The sequence below is a fragment of the Oryctolagus cuniculus genome, chromosome 2 (genome assembly GCF_051225735.1).
Source record: "Oryctolagus cuniculus isolate XC-2025 breed Fujian yellow rabbit chromosome 2, ASM5122573v1, whole genome shotgun sequence".
Taxonomy (NCBI): Eukaryota; Metazoa; Chordata; class Mammalia; order Lagomorpha; family Leporidae; genus Oryctolagus; species Oryctolagus cuniculus.
Genome location: NC_142868.1, coordinates 154,184,767 through 154,207,998, shown reverse-complemented (window position 1 = coordinate 154,207,998; position 23,232 = coordinate 154,184,767). Strand labels below are relative to the sequence as shown.

General features: G+C 38.0%; 1 protein-coding gene across 10 annotated transcripts in view; it reads right to left on the bottom strand.

The window, feature by feature from the left end:
• Positions 1 to 303: 303 nt before the first annotated feature.
• The window catches only part of ASB3 (ankyrin repeat and SOCS box containing 3), a 192,647-nt gene continuing 169,718 nt past the window's right edge, over positions 304 to 23,232 (bottom strand). For 5 of the 10 annotated variants that reach the window (XM_051829002.3, XM_008252739.5, XM_089324668.1 and 2 more), the window contains 3 exons: positions 21,409 to 21,666; positions 15,189 to 15,322; positions 304 to 2,159 (listed from right to left, as the gene is read on the bottom strand). In XM_051829002.3, coding sequence (XP_051684962.1) covers positions 1,954 to 2,159; positions 15,189 to 15,322; positions 21,409 to 21,666 — 598 coding nt within the window. In that variant the 3' untranslated portion in view covers positions 304 to 1,953. 10 annotated transcript variants of the gene reach the window in all.

Genomic DNA, 23,232 nt, shown 5'->3' with positions numbered 1-23,232 from the left:
ATGAGGTTATTACCCACTTATAAACCCATCATTGGTTGAAATACCCAAAGCTAAAAATACATTCAATACACCTAACCTATGGAACATCCTAACACAGCAGTACAGTACTCTGCAGAGCATCACAGGGCTGGCTGGAAGACGTGGCTCCTGCCAGTACCCAGCATTGCCAGAACTGCAAATAAGAATATGCTGCAAATCACTAGCCCAGAAAATGTTCAAAATTCAAAGTATGGTTTCTACTGAATGCATACTGTATTCACACCATCATGATATCAAAAAATCTTAAGTCAGGTACCACTGATATTATTGATTTGCAGATTTTTAATAACATGAGCACAATGAGTTTTTATTTTATATTTGAACACAAACAAAACATACAAAAAGATTCACTCTCAAAAATAAACATTCTGTGTACATTTGGCCCGAACCAAAAACTGATGTGTTAAAAATCAGACATAGAGTTTGGAAAATAAAGAATATGACAACATTTAAAAAATACAACATAGTACATATAGAGTTTAGGAATTTCTTTATTAAACAGCATAATTTCCATGTAGTTGTTCCTATTAAACCTTATTTCTGCCTACTCACCCCATTCAAACTCTATCTCCACTCTACAGACAGCACTACTCTGATCAAAGAGCTTGGTCATCCCTCTGAATTTTGCTGCCACCTCTCAGTCTGCCTTCAATACTACTTTTGTCAAAAAGCAAAGGCCTATCAGAGATAAGCTCAGGTGACACACCGCACACTGCCATCTGTTTTAAACCATGTGTTCCCAACAGGACAGGAGACTCGCCTCAGTGGACCCCAGCTCTAGGTGTCTATTGTGACAGTGATGCTCTCACAACCTTTCTCTCAAAGCTATTCTCTGCAGCCTCCTCCACAGCTCACACAATTCAGCATTTAGTTCCTTCCTAAAGCAACTGTAAAAATGCAGGAGGCCATGCCCCATTAACCTAGGACTCTGAGGTCTTTATTTCCTGGGCTCTTTGATAACCTACCCACATAATAAAAAGGAAAAACACTGCAATATTAATAGACCTGGCTATTACTGCTTCATGGGAACAAAGCCACCCTCTGATTCTGGGGCAAAACAGAACCTGAATGTTTTATCTGTAACTAACTCAGGAATACACCCCCTTCTTTATACAGACAGTGCCACAAAAACCACTTCTCTCAGGGTTAATATTCCAAATGGGACAGAATGCTCACTTCTCTCAAAACTGACCTAACATTTTTTCAACTGAGCCATTTCTTTCAGTTTAGATCTGTTCTTGCCTTTGCCAATTAGAAATGTGAGGGTTCTTTTTATTTAGGAATATAAAAAATACAAATGAGGTGGCGGGGCAGCAATATGGTTGGTTTTTCTGCATTCTTTAAAAAAGTTTCCCCCCTGAGTTCACATGTGAAAAAACAATGAATATCATTTTTTCTCAAGAGTGACTAGATTAAGAGAATGGAATATGACAAGATAGGAAAACTTACCCTTTAACAAACATGAGATATTCAACTCCCAATAAAATAATAACAATAATAAAATATTCATACCAATTATATACTCTTTTAGTGACATTTTATGCATTCTATTCTTTGCTCTCAGTAACAGATAAACATGAATCATGGTGGAAATAATGCCAAGTTAAGCACTAGAGGCAGCATTCATTAGCAGGATGAAATAGAAAATGGTCAGGTAAATAAATACTACAACACAAAATGTATTGGTGATGACACTGCACTAAAATAACATAAATGAGGTTTACAACACTTTATTTTATTTTTGGCTGGGAAGCCCTATTAGAAACATTTGCATTAAACTACCCCATACCATTCCCCATCCCTACAACTGAACAAGCCACACGAACAAAAATTGTTCATAACTGTAATATCATGAAGAGTTTGTATTCATGGCTCTTTTGTCTTGGTGGTTTTCAGATCAGGAAATGAGCTCCATTAAGTAGTCTCACTGATTTCTCCATCTTGAATAGCTGCCAGTTCTGGAATCTCATTCATCCTCAGAATCTCTGCATAGAGCAAGTAATTATGTAGGCTCCTGGGAAGTGGCAATTGACAGATAAAATTCTCTGTTCGTAGATGTTCTGGTTTTAGGCTAGACCGAATTTCCAAACGGCAAAGGTGGGTCAGAGACGGAACAGAGGCTAGAGAAACAAATCAAAAAAAAAAAAAAAAAAAAAAAAGGCAAGGTAAAAAATTTGAAATAAGACATGAAGACACACACCACCCCCTCCCTACACCCCCACTTCTGTGTAGTAACAGAGAATTAAGACATTGCTTAGACTTACTCTGAAAAAAGACTTCTTGGGCCTGATGACCACAACAAACCATATTTACCCTTTTCTACAGCCTTCACCTGGCTCCTTTCCCTCCAGTTGTCAGCCACACAAAGTCAGTACAGTACCCAGTGCCACAAAACTAAATGTTTACACTCTAAAGATCTGACAATAACAACTGGCACTTGAGAAATGAATGAACTAACTTTAGAAATGTTAGAAGCTCAAAGCAACAAATGCTACATCCCTTTTAGTCTGTTTCATCGTAAACAGTCTCTGACCTACCACATCAAGTGAATGGATATGCAGCTTGCAAGTTCTCCTCTTTTTATCTGACATAAAATGAAATTTTAAAATTGGCACAAAAAAAGAACATTTACTGAGTGCCTTCTATACCATATGTCCATGCATTTCACACATAGTCTCTTTTCATCTTCATTAACTCTATGATGCTATTATAGATGTGAGAAGTTTAAAAAGTTTAAGTTTCCAAAGGCCACAAAGCTAGTGAATGGCAGAGTAAGCATTCAAACCAAGATCTACCTGACCTCAGTGCCTCTGTGCTGTGTAACTGTTTGCTGAAGCTGCTGCAGCCAATAGCTAACTACTAATTTAAAGGATAATCTGCATGCATGTAATTAAGAAGCACAGGACAACCATTTCATTTTCCAAGATGAAAACTGAGAGTACTAAAATGTTATTTTATGTGAAACAAACATAAAGCCTTTTGTTAGTACAAGAAATCTTTTATAAATCCCTGTGAAATGTAGCAATGGTTAACAGACTAGGATCAGAACATCAAAGACAAGTTCTGGCAAGAGCACAGCTGATATCAGACAGCTGCTCTGACTCCAAATCCAGGGTTCCTTAAATACTACTTAAATACTTAATTAAACACTTAACTCCTTAAATACTAACTAGTGGGACTAAGAGGAGCTAATTCTCTAACATCTTCAATTTTGTTTAGCTTATTCAGACTTTAAGAACCTCCTCAAATTAGTGTTTCAAAATACTAAATAAGAAAGAAAAAGTTCTTTACATTTATTTAGTTAGTTAGCTAGTTATCTGAAAGGGAGAGAGACAGAAAGGATCTTCCATCTGCTGGTTCACTCCCCCAACAACCAAGGGTGGGTAAGGAAAAAGGGAAGCGCTCAGAATACCAGCTGGATCTCTCATGTTGGCGGCAGGGACCCAAGTACTAGAGCCATCAACTGCTGCCCCCAGGGTGCACATTAGAAGGAAGCTGGATGAAAAGCAAAAGTGCAACACGAACCCCGGCACTCCAATATGGGATGCAGGTATCCCAAGTAGTGGTTTGACTGCTGTGCCACATTGCCTGTCCCAGTTATCTGTTTTTGCAATAAAACATGAGTCTAAGAAAAGATGGGTATTTTCTTGACCAATGAGTCACAGAGTCAGTATAAATAACAAGACTGTGGCATTTGCAACAGTATTACATCCATTTCCACAGTGTTTTCACATCTAAATCTTATTTAAACTTTACCTTTTTCTATAAGCTTAAAGGGGGAATCACTGTTCTCATTTGAAAAATTGGAAAAACAAAACAAAACAAAACAAAAAAACAGGTAAAGGGAGTCCTGGAGGGATGATCAGGGATACACATGGAGATCGTACCCAAAGGGAACGTCAGTTCTCCAAAGGTGCGCAGAGGCTAAGTTCAATCGTTAAGTATAAAGATGTCTCTTTCCCAGTAAGATCAAGAACAATTAATTGGTCAGTTAATGGAAAGTTACCTTAAAGCAGTTGACCAAACCACACATATTTTAAACATTCTAACTGAAAATGTATACATCAGGGGTTGGCATCCTGGTGTAGCAGGTAAAGCTGTCACCTGCAACACTGATATCCCACATGGGTGTTGGCTCAAGTCCCAGCTGCTCTGCTTCTGATCCAGCTCCCTGCTAATGATCCTGGGAAAGTAATGGAAGACTGCCCAACTGCATGGGCCCCCACACTAATGTGGGAGACACCTGGAAGAAGCTCCTCACTCCTGGCTTCGTTCCGACCAAGCCCTGACCATTGCAGCCATTGGGGAGTGAACCAGCAGATGGAAGACCTCCCTCTCTCTCTTTCAAATAAATTAAATCAATAAATAAAATGTATAAACCAACCATCTCCATAATGCATCATCTGTGGCTTGTAGCTTCACTTTCTTTTTTTTTTTTTTAAGATTTATTTTATTTATTTGAAAGACAGTTACATAGAGAGGTAGAGACAGAGAGAGAGGTCTTCCATCCGCTGGTTCACTCCCCAGATGGCCGCGACGGCCGGAGCTGTGCCGATCCGAAACCAGGAGCCAGGAGCTTCTTCTGGGTCTCCCACACGGGTGCAGGGGCCCAAGCACTTGGGCCATCTTCTACTGCTTTCCCAGGCCATAGCAGAGAGCTGGATGGGAAGAGGAGCAGCTGGGACTAGAACCGGCGTCCATATGGGATGCTAGCGCTTCAGGCCAGGGCTTTAACCTGCTGCGCCACAGGGCTGGCCCCAGCTTCACTTTCAATTATGACAGATTTAAAGATACACATAAACCAAAGTGAGCATACAGTCCTTTTACATTTTTACAATTGTTTTCATATCATTCAGTCGCCTTACCCACATCTAATTCAACTTCCATTCCTAATGAACACTTTATGAAATACTTTTAAAGCATTCAATTTTTCCTTAATATAAACAATGATTCTCTTTTCTCAGTCATAATTCTCTGGGTTACACAATTTGGAATTAAGTAATTCCAGTAATATGTTAAATATAATACAAGTTACATAAATAAACACAGTTCAGCTGGGAGAGTCAAAAGTATGTTTGCATTCTAGAGAGTAGCCTTTCAGCTGCAAATACTGAGCATGCGGACCCAGTCATATGTGACTGCGACAAGAAATAACAAGACTAGTTAATCCAGTGTGTGGGTTACAGGAAAGCTGGTTAACAGAATTTCTAATTATATTCAGTCAGAGTTTAGTAACTATCTGCTAAATTGAATATCTTCATTCTGCACATTCTTGTTAATCCAGATACTTATGATATACCTAGAAGGAAGATAAAGGATGGCTGTGCTACTTGGAGGAGAGCCACTCACTCAGGGATAAAAGATGCTTACTGCCACTACAGCATCTCTGGTTGAACAAACTACTCAAAACTCCTCAGGAAGACTGGGAAAGTTTCTCTGGCCCTCCATAAACTTCCTGCAGTGCTGACACACTTTTTTAGGTTGTCTGACTACATCACCAGAGCCCCATCTGTAAAGCTTAATGAATCATTTGATTGTGCACCTATGTGTGTAGAAGCTTAACTATTTGCCATCAACTTAAACTGGTCCCGTACATATTTTTTATGGGATGCTTAAGTGACTTGTCCACTGTGACACTGTACATCAACACAGCTGTCATCAACTACAAATTATCTTGATCCAAGTCTAGGGTTCTGTAATCTGTGAAAAGCCAATAATATTTTTCTAAGATTTTGAAATCACTATTAACTATCATAAGTTTCAGAACCTTGCTATTCAATAATAATTGTAATAGGGTAGGGTAGAGTTACTTCAGACATTGGTTTCAATTTTAATTGTACCACTCTGGGTTTTCTCTTAACAGCACAACAGTTCAATGGCCTAACAAACAATTAGAGGTAAGAACTGTGTTCACAACTGAACTGAGGGAGTCTTTCATCTATAGGCTTAACATAGTTAATATTATACCCATCATTGTCATTTTAGTTTAATATGCAGTGAATACTAAGGGAATGTTATAACCATATATGTAATATTTCCAAGCATGCAAAATTCCAAAGTTTTAGTGATGCATAGTACTTCCAGATGTGCTGCCACTAGGCTGAGAGAAGATCAAACCATGCCTTGGATTTATAATATGAAAAGACTGCAGGAACAGTATGTAAAACATACTTTCATGGAAACTCTTTAAAACTAATTTTAATTTGCCAAGTAAATCTCTGTGCTCTTGGATTAAGGCAATGACTGTAGCTTAGAAAATGAAGTCTGAAACCATGGTATACTTTGTCACTTTTCTAAACCAATCATTTTCTATTTTACATGTTAAATTTAGTTTCTTTACAGATCAATCAGCAGATAAGCAACCTTTTAACTTTTCTTAGCTATATAGAATTCAATTGTTTATTTTCCATTATACATATGTATAGATATAGAAATCAAACTAGGCTACATGTTATCTTTAGTTTTATTAAAATCAAAAGTAGATACAATGATCAAAATAAGCTCAACAGCTTAGTTAAAGGCTATGCAGTGGAAACAAATAAACCCTAAAACTCAGTGTCTTAATACAATGTATATTTGTTGTTCATGCAAAATCCTTTGCAGTTCAGACAATTTTCCTAAAGTAACAACTGAGTGTTCCAGGTTATGTCCATCTTGTGTCACTATCATTTCAAACAAGGCTTTCAGACTTCCTCAGCAAAGCCATGGAGTTCCACAACTGGCTGCTACACTTTGACAACTTATCTCAATCACAAGAAAATCAAGGCAACAAAAAAAGTCTCAGTTTATTTCAAAGAGGCAGAAAAAAAAAGGAATTCAGTTAACTGAAATCACAGTTCCAATATCTATTGTGAAAATGATGTGATACAGGTATTACTATGTTTTCTTGGAACTAGGGAAACCCAGGCTCACAGAAATAAGTAACTTCTCCACAGCTAGCAGGTGGTAGAGGAAGGTCTAATTAAAGCAGGGATCCAACCTTTCATCAATATACCCTGTTTGATGTGCATGCAGAACACATACCAGATCACTACCTTGACAGCTAAAGTTAACAGAGAAGTTAAAATTTTTCATTGGCATAAAATAAGGTTGTGTCCCACTTCCATCTTTTTAACAAGTAATTTAATGACAGACTATCAACTGAGCAAGACACATGCTCTTTCTAAAGAACACAGGAAAATAACTATTCTTTCACAAACAAATGCATTTTATTACTTTTAACTTAAAATGGTCTGAGTAGACAACCGGAATACTAGATTATTACTACAAAGGATTACAGATGAACTATTCCTAAACTCAAGTACACAGTAGAGTATCTTCTAGTATTAGTCAGATTTTTACCACTACAACTGAACATCTGAGGCAACTCTGTAAACAAAGTACTGTTTTGGCTCATAGTTTTGGATGTTCACAATCCAAGATCAGGTGGGCCCAATGGTTCCGTCTCCTGGCTGTGGCATTTGCTGGCACAGTCCCAACACAACATAGGGCATCACATGGCAAAAGGGAGTATGTGTGTCCTCACATATGTCTACTTGGTCCCTAATAAAGCCACCAGGATTTAATTATGGGGGATCCACCCTAACAACCAATCCAATCACCTCCCAAAGCCCTTGCCTCAAGATATCATAACTGAATTAAGTTTCAAGCATTTTAGTAATAGTAGCACAAGATTTTGGGAATCAACTCCTTAACACAGAGGTTTCTGGGAGATCTTCAACACACAAATTAATATTCAGACCATAGCATTGACAGTTATTTTTCAGTTTTTCTTTTGCATCTATTTTTTAAATATTAATTCACCATTACTTTTTATTTTAATAATATATACAGAGTTAGCCAAACTGTAAGGATGAAGGCTCAATCTTCCAGATTTCCAACAGTGTCCTAGAATTCTTTTTTTTTTTTTTTAATTTTTCCCCAGAAACGTTTTTTTTTAAGTTGAGTATTTATTCCCGATCCACTAGGGAAAAAAAGTCCACTTTATGCAGCTACCCTTTAATTCATTTCTTCTGAAGAAAAGTACAAAAGACTAGACTAAAATTCAGAGAGGCACTTAAAGGAAAATCCTTTAACTAGGAGTCCAAAAACAAACTGTAAATGCTTAATTTTTCCAAAAGAATTAGTTTTTGTATAAAATATGAACACTTTTACACTATAAACAAAGACTGTTGTACATACACTTAAATTAGAATTCTGGTATCTGCTTGACCTCCAATTTGTCTCTAGCACAAAGTACACTTACAAGCCATGATCTAAGAACCTGAAAAGGTAGACATCTTAGAATAAGTTTTAACCTGGCCGGCGCCGCGGCTCACTAGGCTAATCCTCCGCCTTGCGGCGCCGGCACACCGGGTTCTAGTCCCGGTTGGGGCGCCGGATTCTGTCCCGGTTGCCCCTCTCCCAGGCCAGCTCTCTGCTGTGGCCAGGGAGTGCAGTGGAGGATGGCCCAGGTGCTTGGGCCCTGCACCCCATGGGAGACCAGGAAAAGCACCTGGCTCCTGGCTCCTGCCATCGGATCAGCGCAGTGCGCCGGTCGCAGCGCGCCGGCCATTGGAGGGTGAACCAACGGCAAAGGAAGACCTTTCTCTCTGTCTCTCTCTCTCACTGTCCACTCTGCCTGTCAAAAAAAATAAAAAAATAAAAAAAAGAATAAGTTTTAACCTTATTAACACATTATTAACCTTATTAACACATCTGAAAGACAGCACTGATTCTTTCCTGTGGCTCAATGTCTGGAATATCAGTAAGTTTAAATTTAGTTTACAAAACTTTGCCATATTAATATGAAGAACACATTAATGTTTAACGTTTAAGGATTCTCTTTTAGGATATAATACAATAGAGTGTAACACAAAATATAAAAGTTCACAATCTAAGTCTAATATTAATTCAGAAAACTTCAGCAACTTCTACCTTTACTGAAAAAGACAAACGTTTCCTTACCTCCTACTATAACATTATTCTATTTTCATAGCCTTTTTATGGAAAAAAATAAAGATAAAACTTGGTCATATTACCTACAACTATTAGAAATTGAGTTGAGAGACGTAATATTTAGAGCACATAGGCCATCCATTCTCCAGATATTCTAAAACCTAGCCCTTGTTCAAGTGACAGCAACACAGAACTGAGCACCTGAACCACACACACTCCACTAATTACTTAAGAACTACACTTCAATATGATAGAAACAATCCATGCTGAAGAATGTTAAAAGTCCCAAAAACAGTGGCCACCAAGATACTGCCTAATAAAGCTGTAACAATTTCTAATAGTATCTGTAATTCTAAGCAAAAGCTTTGTCTGATCTTATAAACCCTATCACCTAGTGCCAAAGACTAGAAATTTCAAAGCCAACCTTACAGTCTATCCATAAAGTATCAAATTGCCATGACTATGCTTTCTTCTACACCTACTCCCACCTTTTTCATTTTTTAAATCTTAAGAGATTTATTTATTATCTATTTGAAAGTCAGAGTTACACAGAGAGAGGAAGAGACAGGGAGAGACAGAGACGTTCCATCCACTGGTTCATTTTCCAGACAACTGAAATGGCCAGAGCTGGGCCAGGCCAAAGCCAGGGGCCAGGAGCTTTACCCAGGTCTCTCACGTGCGTGGCAGGGGTCCAAACACCTGGTCCATCTTATGCTGCTCTCCCCAGGCCCTTAGCGGAGAGCTGGATTGGAATTAGAACAGCTGGGACTCGAAACAGCAGCAATATGAGATGCCAGCTTCACAGGCAGTGGCTTAACCTGCTATGCCACAACGCAAGTCTCCTCTTTTCCCTCCACTTTTAACCTCTAACTATTTTGTGATAATACATGTAGCATCACAATAGGGATACATTCTGAGGAATACATTGTTTGGTGATTTTGCTGACCTGGACTTGACATTGCCTTTTATGTGATCAGAAGATGCAGTAAATATAAAGTTGCTGCTGGTATAGAAGTTTAATAGAAACACTTTAATAAGTAGAAGGAATACTCTCTAAAACAATAATAAAAAAGTATACTACATTAAATCCTAAACTAGTAATATAGTCATTTAGTATCATTACCAAGTATTATAACTATATCCACTATACTTCTACATTTTTATATATACACTATACTTTTTTTCTTTTTAAAGATTTATTTATTTATTTGAAAGGCAGAGTTACATGGAGGCAGAGGCAGAGGCAGAGAGAGGTCTTCCATCTGCTGGTTTACTCCCCAAATGGCCACAACAGCTAGAGCTGGGCCTATCTGAAGCCAGGGGCCAGGAGCTTCTTCCAGGTCTCTCACTGGGGTACAGGGGCCCAAGCACTTAGGCCATCCTCTAGTTCTTTCCCAGGCCATAGCAGAGCACTGCATCAGAAGTGGAACAGCCAGGACTCAAACTGGCGCTCATATAGAGTGTCGGTATTGCAGACCACAATTTACCCACTATGCCACAGTGCCAGCCCCTATTCACTATATTTTTATGTGAGAAGCAGCACAATAAGTCTGATGACACCAGCATCACCACCAATACGTGAATAATACACTGTGCTACATCGTTAGTACAGTTACAACATTACAACAGCTATGATGTGATAGCAATAGGGATTTTCCAGTTCTACCAAAATCTTTTAAGATCCCCATCACATATGTGATCTGGCATTGACCAAAATATTATGTGGTACATGACTGTATATAGTATTATAAACTCTTTTAAATACTTTTTCAAACAAAGGCAAGGAATATTAGAATAAAAAGATCAAGATAGTTTCCTGGGGCCCTTTTAGGAGTCTTTATAGGATCTAGATCCATTTAACACTGTGAATAGAACAAAATATGTTTGATCATTAAAGGTTCAGGATGAATTATAGTCAGGTACTTTTATAACTAAGAATTTAGTTACTTAGATTTGATCTTGGCTAGGTGACCAGAAGTTGGCAAATTCTTTTATTAAGTTTATCGCTATGTGGTTGAGCTGGTATTCCTAAGAAGTATATAAAAAGTACATGATTAAATGACTTTTACTAAAACTGTAACTACTCAATACATTTTACCTGGTATATACCCTTTCCTGAGCAAGAAGCTTCTTAAGGACAAATCTGACTCTGTGATTAAAAGATGAGCGGTAGGGGATTAGGTGTCAACTTTGTTTATAAACTACAGCAAGTGGCTACTTCCTTAGAGAGGAAAAAAAGTGACAAAATGTTAATTTTGAACAAGTATATGGCATTTCCAGAACTTGAAAAAGGGCTTAGGGAAAAAAATGGAGACAATCTTTTCCTAGATACTGGCATACCTAACAGAGCAAGGGAGATGAGCATTATTTGGGTATTTACTAATAGTGGCAGAGATGTGCAAGAGAAAGAGACATTTTCTCAACAATTTTTAAAGACATATATCAACAACGAGGAAGCTGTTAATACTATGACACGATTAAAGAAAATGGGGTAAAACCAAGAGTGCTACTATGACCAGAGAGGTAATCAATGAGTTGCTCTGGGCAGATTTCCATTCATATTAAAACCATGATAATGTTTCTGCTTACTAGAGCTGCAGCTCCAGGTGAAAGAAGGAGTCTAGATGACCAATGTGCAGTAACTGAGTATCCTGAAAACTGAAGTGAAAAACGGTGTGCTAAGAGAACCTCCACTACAGAGACTAAGAGAATCATAAACCCATTGAAGTTCAGGCAACTGAGCAGATGGGACAACCTTTTCTTCCGAGTCTTACAAAAATTCCAGTGTTGGAACGGCTCTTACTATCTGCATAAGAGATTCCCGGAATGTTTTAGAATACTAAGAAAGAACACTGCAAGTAGGAAAAATAACGTAAGCTTTTCCTAAGCAGTCTCCAGTAAGAGAGTTAAGTAGTCTACTTAAGACAGGGTTTATTTTTTTTTTAAAGATTTATTTATTTATTGAAAGTCAGAGTTACACAGAGAGAGAAGGAGAGGCAGAGAGAGAGAGAGACAGAGAGAGAGGTATTCCATCTGCCGGTTGACCCCCCAGTTGGCCACAACAGCCGGAGCTGCACTGATTTGAAGCTAGGAGCCCAAGAGCTTCCTCCAGGTCTCCCACATGGGTGCAGGGCTCCAAGGACTTGGGCCATCTTCTACTGCCTACCCAGGCCATAGCAGAGAGCTGGATCAGAAGTAGAGCAGCCGGGACTCAAACTGGTGCCCATATGGGATGCTGGCATTGCAGGTGGCAGCTTTACCTGCTATGCCACAGCACCACCACCCCCTTTTAAAAAAAAAAAAAAAAGATTGACAGGGTTTAAACAACACAAGAATCATGATGGATCAGGATTTCTCAACCTCAGTACTACTGATATTTGCAACTGGATAATTCTTTATACTGAAAAGCTGTCATGTGTGTTTTAAGATGTTTAGTAGCATCCCTGGCCTCTACAACCCTCTAGATAGCAATTGTAGTCCTATCAGTTGTGACAACCAAAAAATGTTTTCAGACATTGACAAACATCCCCTGGAGAGCAAAATCACCACTGTTTACCCCACCAGTGTTATGGAAGAAACCGTATCAAACAGCTGACAGGCTGAACTTATTTTCTTGGTCAATAACACTCTTAGATCATCTCACCTCGTAAGCCAAGAAACAGGGAGAGAAACTGAGGGATTTGTAGGAAAAATGACATTTTCAATTTTGAATATGTTAAAATGTGAAATACCAAATGGAGACTGCCAAAAGGTAGTTAGATAAGTAAAACTGAAACAAAGAAAAGAGGTCTTGACTAAAGAAACAGACCAGAAAAGCATTAGCTGCATTAATACCTCTGAGAAAGGCTTTTGCAAATCTTCAGCCAACACAAAATCCTCTTAAGAGATGATGATTATGATCCTACACAGCTCTACCTAGTGCCTAATTAAACAAGAAGCCCATGATGGATTTAGTCTACTGTAGGGTAATGTACTCATGCACACTTTTTACCTTCATCTGGACAAACTTGCCATATGTTAGGGTCTTCAGAGTAAACTCTCACATATCTTTACTAATTGATACTTTGCAATAATATTCCCATTTGGCATATGCTCCCTCTTTTGACTCTTTGTTCCCAAATCCATTGTTCCTTATTCTATCTGTTCTGAATAGATATTTCTTCTCTATTGCTGCAGATGCATAATTAGTAAAACTAAAAGCAGATGTAATTCTCAACATTAAGAATTATATGCAAGTGGGTTTTCCAGCATTATCATTAATGAAATTCTGTACTAGAAGGCTCAGACACTCCAAACAGATTACTTTTGTGCTCCAACAGAAAGCTCTGCGATAGTCAATCTGAATACACCTCAGCTGAAGAGCATATTTTTTGAATGTTTATTTTTGAGATTTACTTAAATGTGCTTTTCCAAGAAGTTATAAGACACATTTCTACATATGCATAAGTTCACTTGTTAAAACCTATTCAGTGTTTTATGAAGAGTTACACTTCATGCAAAAATAGCAGTGAAGAAACAATTTTCCTAACTTAAGACTCATAATCTAGTTAACAAAACATAGTCAAAATAAATCTGAGTTAAGCAAACAGAAATACTTTACATATACCTTGTTTAGGTTTTTTTTTATTTCTATTTTTTTGTTTTCATTTTATTTGAAAGATCGAAAGTCAAATAGAAACCTCCCATCAACTAGTTTACTCCCCAAATTCCTGACATAGCTGGGACTGGGTAAAATCAAAGCCAGGAGCTCAGAACTCCACCTGGTCTCCCATGTGGGCTGCAGGGAACCCAAGTACCTGAGGTATCACCTACTGCCATCCAGGGTACACATCAGCAGAAAGCTGTATCAGAAGCAGAGTGGTTGGGACTCAAACCTGGAACTCCAGTATAGACTGCAAGTGGTGACTTTACTAGACCATATGTCCATCCCTCAGGTTTAGTTTAAACTGCTTTCCTGTGCAAAATTTTCCCCTACAGTGTGCTCTCTAATTTTTTTTAAATAACTTAAAAATATTTTTAATCAGTGAAAAATTACTTTCACAAACTCCATCAATATTTCAATAAGGCCATAAGCAAAGTGGAAGCTCTCTCCTTCCTTCAGAGAAAAGTACATTCTTTTAGGACCATTTCTTTCCACTGGGATCCCACCCATAAAGGTCCTTGATGTAGGACATTTGTTGCTACTGTGTCCTGGCTTTCCATACCTGAATGCCCTCATGGGCTGTTCAGACAGACCAGAATGTCTCAAGGGCTGATTCTGAGGTCAGAGTGCTACTTAAAGTGATAGTCATTCTATGAGTCACCTGTATGTACCGCTTCCCAACATTGGAGCATTTCCTCCTTTCTAATTCTATCTATTATTATTACTGTTAGTATCTATTATTATTACTTATATAATCACTTTAACACTTAAAATGCTATTTTTACCCCAGCTTAAGAGGATCTGGGGTCTTATGGTAAATTTTTAAACTGTACCCTTGGAAGTAAGTCCACAGGAATGTATACAGAACTATATAGCTTGTGGCTGGTGCTGTGGTGCAACGGGTTAATGCCCTGGCCTGAAGCGCCGGCATCCCATATGGGCGCCAGTTCGAGACCTGGCTGCTCCACTTCCTATCCAGCTCTCTGCTATGGCCTGGGAAAGCAGTAGAAGATGGCCCAAGCCCTTAGGCCTCTGTACCCATGTGGGAGACAGGGAAGAAGCTCCTGTCCCCTGGCTTCGGATTAGCGCAGTTCCGGCTATTGTGGCCAACTGGGGAGTGAACCATTGGATGGAAGACCATCCTGCCTCTCCTCTCTCTGTGTAACTCTGACTTTCAAATAAATAAGTAAATATATAAATCTTTTTTAAAAAAAGAGAATTATATAGCTTTATAGTTACAAACTTCATATACACTTCCTAATTACAACTTTCGGAACATGATGATTCTTCCCACCGTGCCCGCCCTCCTGCCCACACTCCTAACCCTCTTCCTCTTCCCTCTCTTATTCCTAATCTTATTGTTTACTAGGATCTATTTTTGATATAATTTTATTGAAGTAAATTACTATCTCTCTCCCCCATAATCCCATTCTCTCCTGACATAAGAAAATGCATGTTATAGGTTTTATATACATTCTCCAATGAATCTTCTCACTTAAAAATACAACACAGTTACAGAGGCAAAAGAAGAAAAAGTAGTTTTATGTGTTTAAAAATTGTTCTTTCTTACCAATACGTTGCTGTAAAACCCAAGAGGAATGTGAGGCACGAGCAGAGAGCATCTGTTCAACAGCTGATGGAAGTCTTCTCCAATTAGTAAATTCCAAAGTGAAGATAAGGGTGTCATCGTTGACTGAGTCAATCCTATAGTATCAAGATATTAACAAGTTATTAGATACAAAAAAGACCAAGGGTTCATCTTGGAAACAAACACCACATATCTATTTTTACGTCCTAATAAAGAAGGCAGAAGGCAGACAAAAAGAAAAAAAAAAAAAAAAAGCCTGGGCACAGGAATATTCTTGTAACTGGAGGCAAGTTCAGTAAATAAGAATAATTATCTGCGTTTTCCCACTGGAAACTAGATTGAGTCTGTGAAGACAGCAGGAAGTCTACCCTTCCTTCTCACTGGAGATAGCAGCAATGTCATCAGTGGATTTTCCATTAACTCCTTCCACCTAGATCATCTTGCCAAATGCAGCCTGGCTATCCTCACGAACACATTTCAGTATGAGGGCCAAACACCTCAGGTTATCCCTAAATTGAGTACAAAAGAGACATGATTTATTTCTGTCCAACTCCCGGGGATTTGCAACTGTTCTCTAAGAACCTTCCCCACTGTAGGTTCAACACTAAAGAATGTACCAGAATAAAATTTGTTTTAATGAACTGAAAAAAGGGGCTCCACACAAACAGTTCTTTTCCTGTTCTTTCAAAAATATCACAGTCTCTTCCAATTCACCAAGAAAGTTTTCCCCAAATTTTATAAGTACTGGAAACTTAGTGAACAGAGTCCTAACTTCTAATATCTACAAGCATGTTGCCTGATTTCCGTAAACCCTATTTTGGCTCTCTAAAATGAGAGTAATATACAAACTGCCTATTTCAGGGGACTATTTGTGAAAGTAATGTAATATGGTAAGTACATTTTTAAAACTATAGAGCGTTATATAAACATCTGCTATTACTAGAACTGATTCAAAAATTTCTGAATTATAATTTCAAAAGATCTCATGACATTATACATATGGGATTTAGTCAAAGCTTAAAGAGAACTCTCAACCCTAACAAAATTATCCATTCTATATTCAATTAGATACTCCCTATCATCACACTGTTTGAAGAGAAATCAAATTTAAGGTCTCTGGTAATTACCAAAAAAATAAATAAATAAATTCTTCTCAAGACTGCATTTTGGAGGGAGGGGACATTACTGAGCAACAACTGAAAAAGGAAACAAAATAGAAGGAAAGAAACAATAATATTGTAAATTTGTCATCTCAAAGAAAACTTATTTCTGGCAATTCAGAAACAAAGTATCCTTGAAATGACTAAGTGGAGAGTATAAAAATTATTTCCCAAATTATCAATTCTCCAATATATAAACACATAAGGAAGAACATGAAGTGTAGCATAAGTGCCTTGGGAAAACATTTCACTTCTCAGCTCTTAGGGAAATCACAACTTATCAGGAAATACTGAGAATAAATGAAATGCTAAAATATACTCAAAGGCAAACAATCTCCTTAGCTTTCTAGGAGTTCCACACCAAAGGTTACTTGTTATTTCTTTTTGAATGGTTTCATGTTTCAGCATTAATATGCTTTAGGCCTCACTGTGACCAAATACAGTCATTTTTTATGTGCTTATCTGAACACATATATGAGAAATAAATCTGCCTGCACAGCTGTAGTTATTATAATGGTGAATTTATTTTTATCAACACTGATAATGCCAATAGAAATGTATTGTCACTGTATTACATTGACCATTACACTGTACAGAGAAGTTGTACAATCATAAATGAGTGACAGTTAATCAACAAAATGCACAGATGACATTTGTCTCCTATTATTCTCCCATTATGTTCAGGGACAGGAGAGTCAGTCTTGCATTTAAAGTTAAAAAAAATTTCAGCTTTGTAGATTATATTATGACAGGCAATTATTCAGTCAGATATATTTTTAAGACAAGCATTACCAAGGAAGTACATTTACAATTTACATGACAAAGATTAAACAGCAGACTTACATGTGATATAAATAAGAAACAACAAAAACGCACTTTGACAACATATTGGAATTTTTATGGGAGAATTTTTCTCATAATAGCTCTCTGAAAGCAGATTTGATCAAAGAAAGCAAAACATTTATCAAATTCAATGTAAACACTGGCTTTATTCATTCAATAAAAGATTAGTAAATAAAAGTGTGACTATGTTAAACATTTTCTTTACTAAAATGAAATTTTCCAATGTATTTTTTCTAACGAATGTAAAGTGATTAAAGTTACTCCTTATGCGTAAAATATACTCAGCTGGCATTCTCCATTTGGATAACTGAAACTTACATAATTTACTTCAAAATAATTTATTGTTTGCTGGTTCCTAACTCTTTCCTATTCTAACAAAGCCAATAAATACGAATACAACATACACACAGTAGTTTACTACCACAATATTTCACATCCAGGGGTCAAGAGGCTGTATCTGATCTGGGGCAAGGAGAGTATATGAGGGTACTTCAAAAAGCTCATGAGAAGCCAGTATTGTTTACAGTGGGTTAAGCCACTGCTTGTGGTTACAACATCCCACATGAGACTGCCCGTTTGAGTTCTGGATGCTCTGCTTCTGATTCAGCTCCCCACTAATGCACCTAGGTAAACAATGAATGATGGCCCTGCCATCCACACGGGAGATTCAGATGGAGTTCCAGGCCCAGTCTCAGCTGTTGCAGCCATTTGGGAAATAAACCACCAGATGGAAGATCTCTATCTGTAAGTCTCCCATCTTCTCTCTCTCTGTCACTTTATCTCTCAAATAAATGAATAATCTTTTAAAAGTTCACAGAAAATGCATTTCATGAAAAAATTGTTCATGGATTTCAAAAGTTTTTGTGCCCAAATAAACATCTTTTAATTCCATTTTCCACAAATTTTTTGAAGTACTCTCTTATTTTCCAAAGCCTACTAACAGAATAAACCTAAGCATGTCTATCAGTGGTTTGTTTAGTTGGCTGAAAGGAAAGGACAACAGGCATGAGTTTTTGTTTTTGTTCTCTGCAGAAAAACTTTAATTTCGGAATGGGATGGAGCAAGAAAAATTGGCACTGATGCCCCAGTTTAGGCAAGGGATTAAAGTACCTAAAATTAAGTGATAACTACTACCTCATCAGGCTTGAGAAGTGTATCATAATGGTTAGTAATAATCTTGAGCCACACTACAGGACAACTTAGGTTCAAATCTAAGCTCTCTGCTAACTAGCTGTGTGAAACTGTGCAAGTATGTTAAATACTCTGTGCCTCGATTTCCTCCTGTATGAAATAAGGATAAAAATACCAACTATTCCACTTTTTGGTAAATGAGCTAATAGCAGTGAAAAACTACCAGGTGTCAGAGAGTAATCTAAGTTTGGAATAAAGAAATAAATATATTAGAAAACAGAAGGAAGAATGCTGAAAGTAGAATTGCCTTTTGGTGCAACAGTTAAAAAGACACTTGGGACACCGACATCCCACATCAGAGAGTACCTGTGTTCAAATTGCAGCTCCTCTAGTTCCAACCAGGTTTCCTGCTAATGAGCACCATGGGAGACAGTAGGTAAGGGCTCTAGTGCTCGGGTTTCTGCCACTCATGCCACTCATTCACCTGGGTTGAATTCCTGGCTCCTAGGTTTGGCCTGGGCCAGCCTTGATATTGCAGGCATTTGAACCAGGAATGAAAGATCTCTGTCTCTCTATCTCTTTCTCTGTTTCTCACATAAGATGATAAATAAAAATTGGGGGAAAAATTACAAAAGTACTGAGCAAATCACCTGAAATCAGTCAGCAGCTTTAATGGAGGAAGACAAGGAATATGACTAAGGAAGTAGGCACCCTGGAGAGAGGTAGCATAGGTGAGAGATGGAAAGGGCAGCTACCCTATGTAATGGGATTTACAGCAGTAGTCAGGCAGTGATTACTGGAATGGTAAAGAGCAAATGCTGTTAGCTCCCCAGAGACTAGGCAGACTCGTGAAATTCAGTAACAAGGGAAGGGTACTTAAATTACTTTACTAATAACTAGTTGAAGCATTCATTAGCAAGTGTTCCATAGTTGACCAGTGTCTATGTATATGCACAAATTTGCATGTGAGGGAGTGGGGTTGTTAAGACAAATACACAGGGGCTGGGCGCTGTGGCAAAGCGAGTTAACGCCCTGGCCTGAGGCACCGGCATCCCAGATGGGCGTCGGTTCTAGTTCTGGCTGCTCCTCTTCCCATCCAGCTCTCTGCTCTGGCCTGGGAAAGCTGTAGAAGATGGCCCAAGTGCTTGGGCCCCTGCACCCACGTGGGAGACTCGGAAGAAGCTCCTGGATCCTGGCTTTGGATTGGCTCAGCTCCAGCTGTTGCAGCCATCTGGGGAGTGAACCATCAGATGGAAGACCTCTCTCTCTGTCTCTACCTCTCTGTGTAACTCTGTCTTTCAAATAAAAAAATTTAAAAAAAAAAACAGCAAAAAAAATACATATACAAATAAATTTTAAAAATCAGAGATGTCTCAATGAACTGTCAGTAGTCTTTATACATTTCATTCAACTACCTAAAAAATGACAATAAATTTGTGCAAAACAATTTAAAAGGTAGAGAAAGAATGGCAACAATGAACATCTGACAAGAGACAGCTAGGTATTTATTATTCAGCTCTTGAGGGGGAAAGTAAATACAATTAGGGACTCAACCAGTTATAAACTACAAACAAAAAGTAAGGTGGGATCAAAGGTATATCTCAATTTCTTTTATTTTTATGTTCCTCAAACTACTTACCAGAAAGCAGTTTTTCTATTGTAAAGCCTATAACTGAAATAGCGTTAGGAAGAGCATAAAACCTCTGCCTAGGGAAAATTCTTGAAGACCACGTGATGGGAGACAGAATAGAAAGGTGAGATATTGGGATACTGCCAAATAAGGACCTGTGCCTCACATAAAAAGGGAAAAGCTACCAGGCAGAAGTTAGAATCCTTAGAAATGCAAACCAAGTTAATAAACAGGAGCCTTAGGCAATGAATGAAGGCCTCTTTAGAGAAGAAACAGTCACATAGCAAGACAACAAACCATTTTTTGCTGAAATGCAAAACCTCAGCATTCGTCTAAACTTTATTTTATAATGAATGATGGTTTCTGAAGGGCAAAAATGAAGATTTCTAAATATTTTATTGAAATTCTATAAAATAATAAGTCTTCTGTTTTCAGGGAGACTTTCATTCAGTTTTCTCATTTAGCTAGCATTATCAGACCAATAGAGTCCTCTCACTGCTACAATTAGCTGTCTCAGGACACTAACAACTTTTGCAAAGGCCGTGGACTGGTAGAAACAGTCTTCTTGTTGCCCAAGAAAAATTCTGACTCAACTTTCATATAAATCTCTCACAGGGGGCTGGCTTTTTTTTTTTTTTTTTTTTTTTTTTTTTTTTTTTTTTTTTTTTACAGGCAGAGTAGACAGTGAGAGAGAGAGAGAGAGAGGTCTTCCTTTGCCATTGGTTCACCCTCCAATGGCTGCCACGGCCGGCGCACCGCGCTGATCCTATGGCAGGAGCCAGGTGCTTATCCTGGTCTCCTATGGGGTGCAGGGCCCAAGCACTTGGGCCATCCTCCACTGCACTCTCTGGCCATAGCAGAGAGCTGGCCTGTAAGAGGGGCAACCGGGACAGAATCCGGCCCCCCGACTGGGACTAGAACCCGGTGTGCCAGCGCCGCTAGGCGGAGGATTAGCCTATTGAGCTGCGGCACCTGCCCAGGGCTGGCTTCTAAAAAACTACCTAAAGCACCCAAGTTGTATCTCAGACACCAGAAATCAGTGCTTATTAATGATGATGCATTTCAATAGACGGAAGATGCTGCAGGGAAGGAGTATTCAATCTAGTTTGATCAGGGATAACAGAGATCCCAAAGTCCCTACAACTAATCTTTCTTCCACCCCAGGCATTTTAAGAGCATAAGGAATATCCTAAAGTAGAAATATCCCTCTCCAAAGACTTCACTGGCATTCTATCCTCTTTTACCCTCCCTTCCTTTAATCTTTTGCTAGTCTGTACTTAATCTCAGTTTCACTAACAGACCCCAAACAACCCAGCCCAGATACAGGTAAAATACACATATCTTCCTCCCAATAAATGGATCTCAAGAAACCGGGAATAATTAAAGGTAACACATTCCCTTAAAGAAGAGTAAAGCACATGATGATAGGTCTTCTTACCAAGAATTGCACAGAAGAGTCAGTGGATCAAATCCGGCAAGCAGGAGATGTGGTAACCACTCCTTATATTTTGCTTGTGCTTTAACTGCATGACTTATAAATTCAGATATATGGCTCCATGGTGCCACAGGGCAACCTTTCTTCAAAAAGTAGCGAAATACTGAAAACTTCTCATATTTCAGACAGTATGCCAAATGAAGTTCATTTATCTGGGCTCCATATTTCAAAAGAATATTCACAATTCCGAAGAACTCACAGCTCCACCACAAAAAAAAAATCAAGAAGTTAGACTTTTACATAAAAAATAATTCTTTTAAATTGCTACTAGAGTTATACCTGAAGGAATAAGAATGTCAGATGAGATAGATTCTTTTACACATCTAATAGACTGAGATGAAATGAAAAGGGAGTTAGGAACTTTTACTTTTCACATTCTCTAGCATGGTTTTCAATTTTCAACTGTGAACAGGTAGTCCTCTTATAGTTTAACATATTTGTCTTAAATAAATCATACTTTTTAAATTATCATTCATAAATAGAAACTATTCTTAAATTGTGATTTTTTTTTCTATAACTAAGTATCTCTACTATCAAGTACTTGCTAAACAAAGTTAATAAACAATGTGGTCAGTACCTAAAGATTCATGATTCATTCCACAAACCTCCAAGATACCATTTTTATTAGCAACAGCAATAGTCAATCTATCCCATGTACATTTTTACTAATATATCATTTATTCTCCAATTTACGCTTTGTTACTTCAAAAGTTTAAACAATATTCTCTTTACAATTAATCATTCACGTAGCAGTTAGAGAAATCTATAACTCTTTAATTTCTTTGTAAGAATGAATAATTTTGTGGCCTGTCTGCTACTGTGTCATTTGTTTCTACTAGGAAGCCTGCCACCATTTGTTCATGAATGTTGTTATGTATGTACTTTCTTCCTCTGGTTGTTTTCAGACACAGTAAAGCTGAGAGACTGCTGCCCGCAGCCATACAATAAAGAAATGCCAAAGGATATCCTTCTGACTGATGCTTCTAAAAATTTTCACAAATTTACCGCAGTCATTTTGATCTAATTTAACTAGGCTCTCATTAGTTTGCCTGCAGTTATCACTTGCTGATCCTGCTACAGAAGAAACTATACATGAGTTGCTGAATACGTTCCAGGATGTATGAAGGGCACTTCGGTGAAAAGCTAAAGACACTGCCTCATTACAAAAGCACTATATACCAATTGACACTCCTGTCTATGGCATCAGTAATCTCCCTATGCTCCAGTCATGAGTTTCCAAGGCTATGGAAGCCCCTTGAGTTCTCCGACTCTTATCTTGTTTAGACAAGGTCATAGTCAAAGTGGAGGTTCTCTCCTCCCTTCAGAGAAAGGTACCTCCTTCTTTGAAGACCTGTTCTTTTCACTGAGATCTCACTCACAGAGATCTTTTGCCAGAGTGTCTTGGCATGTAGGATCATGTAGGATCTCTGTCATTAATGTGCTGTGCATTGAGATTTAATGCTATAACGAGTACTCAAATAATATATTTCACTTTGTGTTTCTATGGGGGTGCAAACTGTTGAAATCTTTACTTAATGCATACTAAACTGATCCTCTGTAAAAAAAAAAAAAAAAAAAAAGAAAAGAATAGAAACTATCAACTCCCAACTTGACTCTCACTGGGATTAAACATGACAATAGGTCTGATCTGATTTCATCATCATTAAAAAAAATCATCTATTATTTTTCACTTTATGTTTCTGTGTGGGAGCAAACTGTTGAAATCCTTACTTAATGTATACTAAGCTGATCTTCTGTATATTAAGA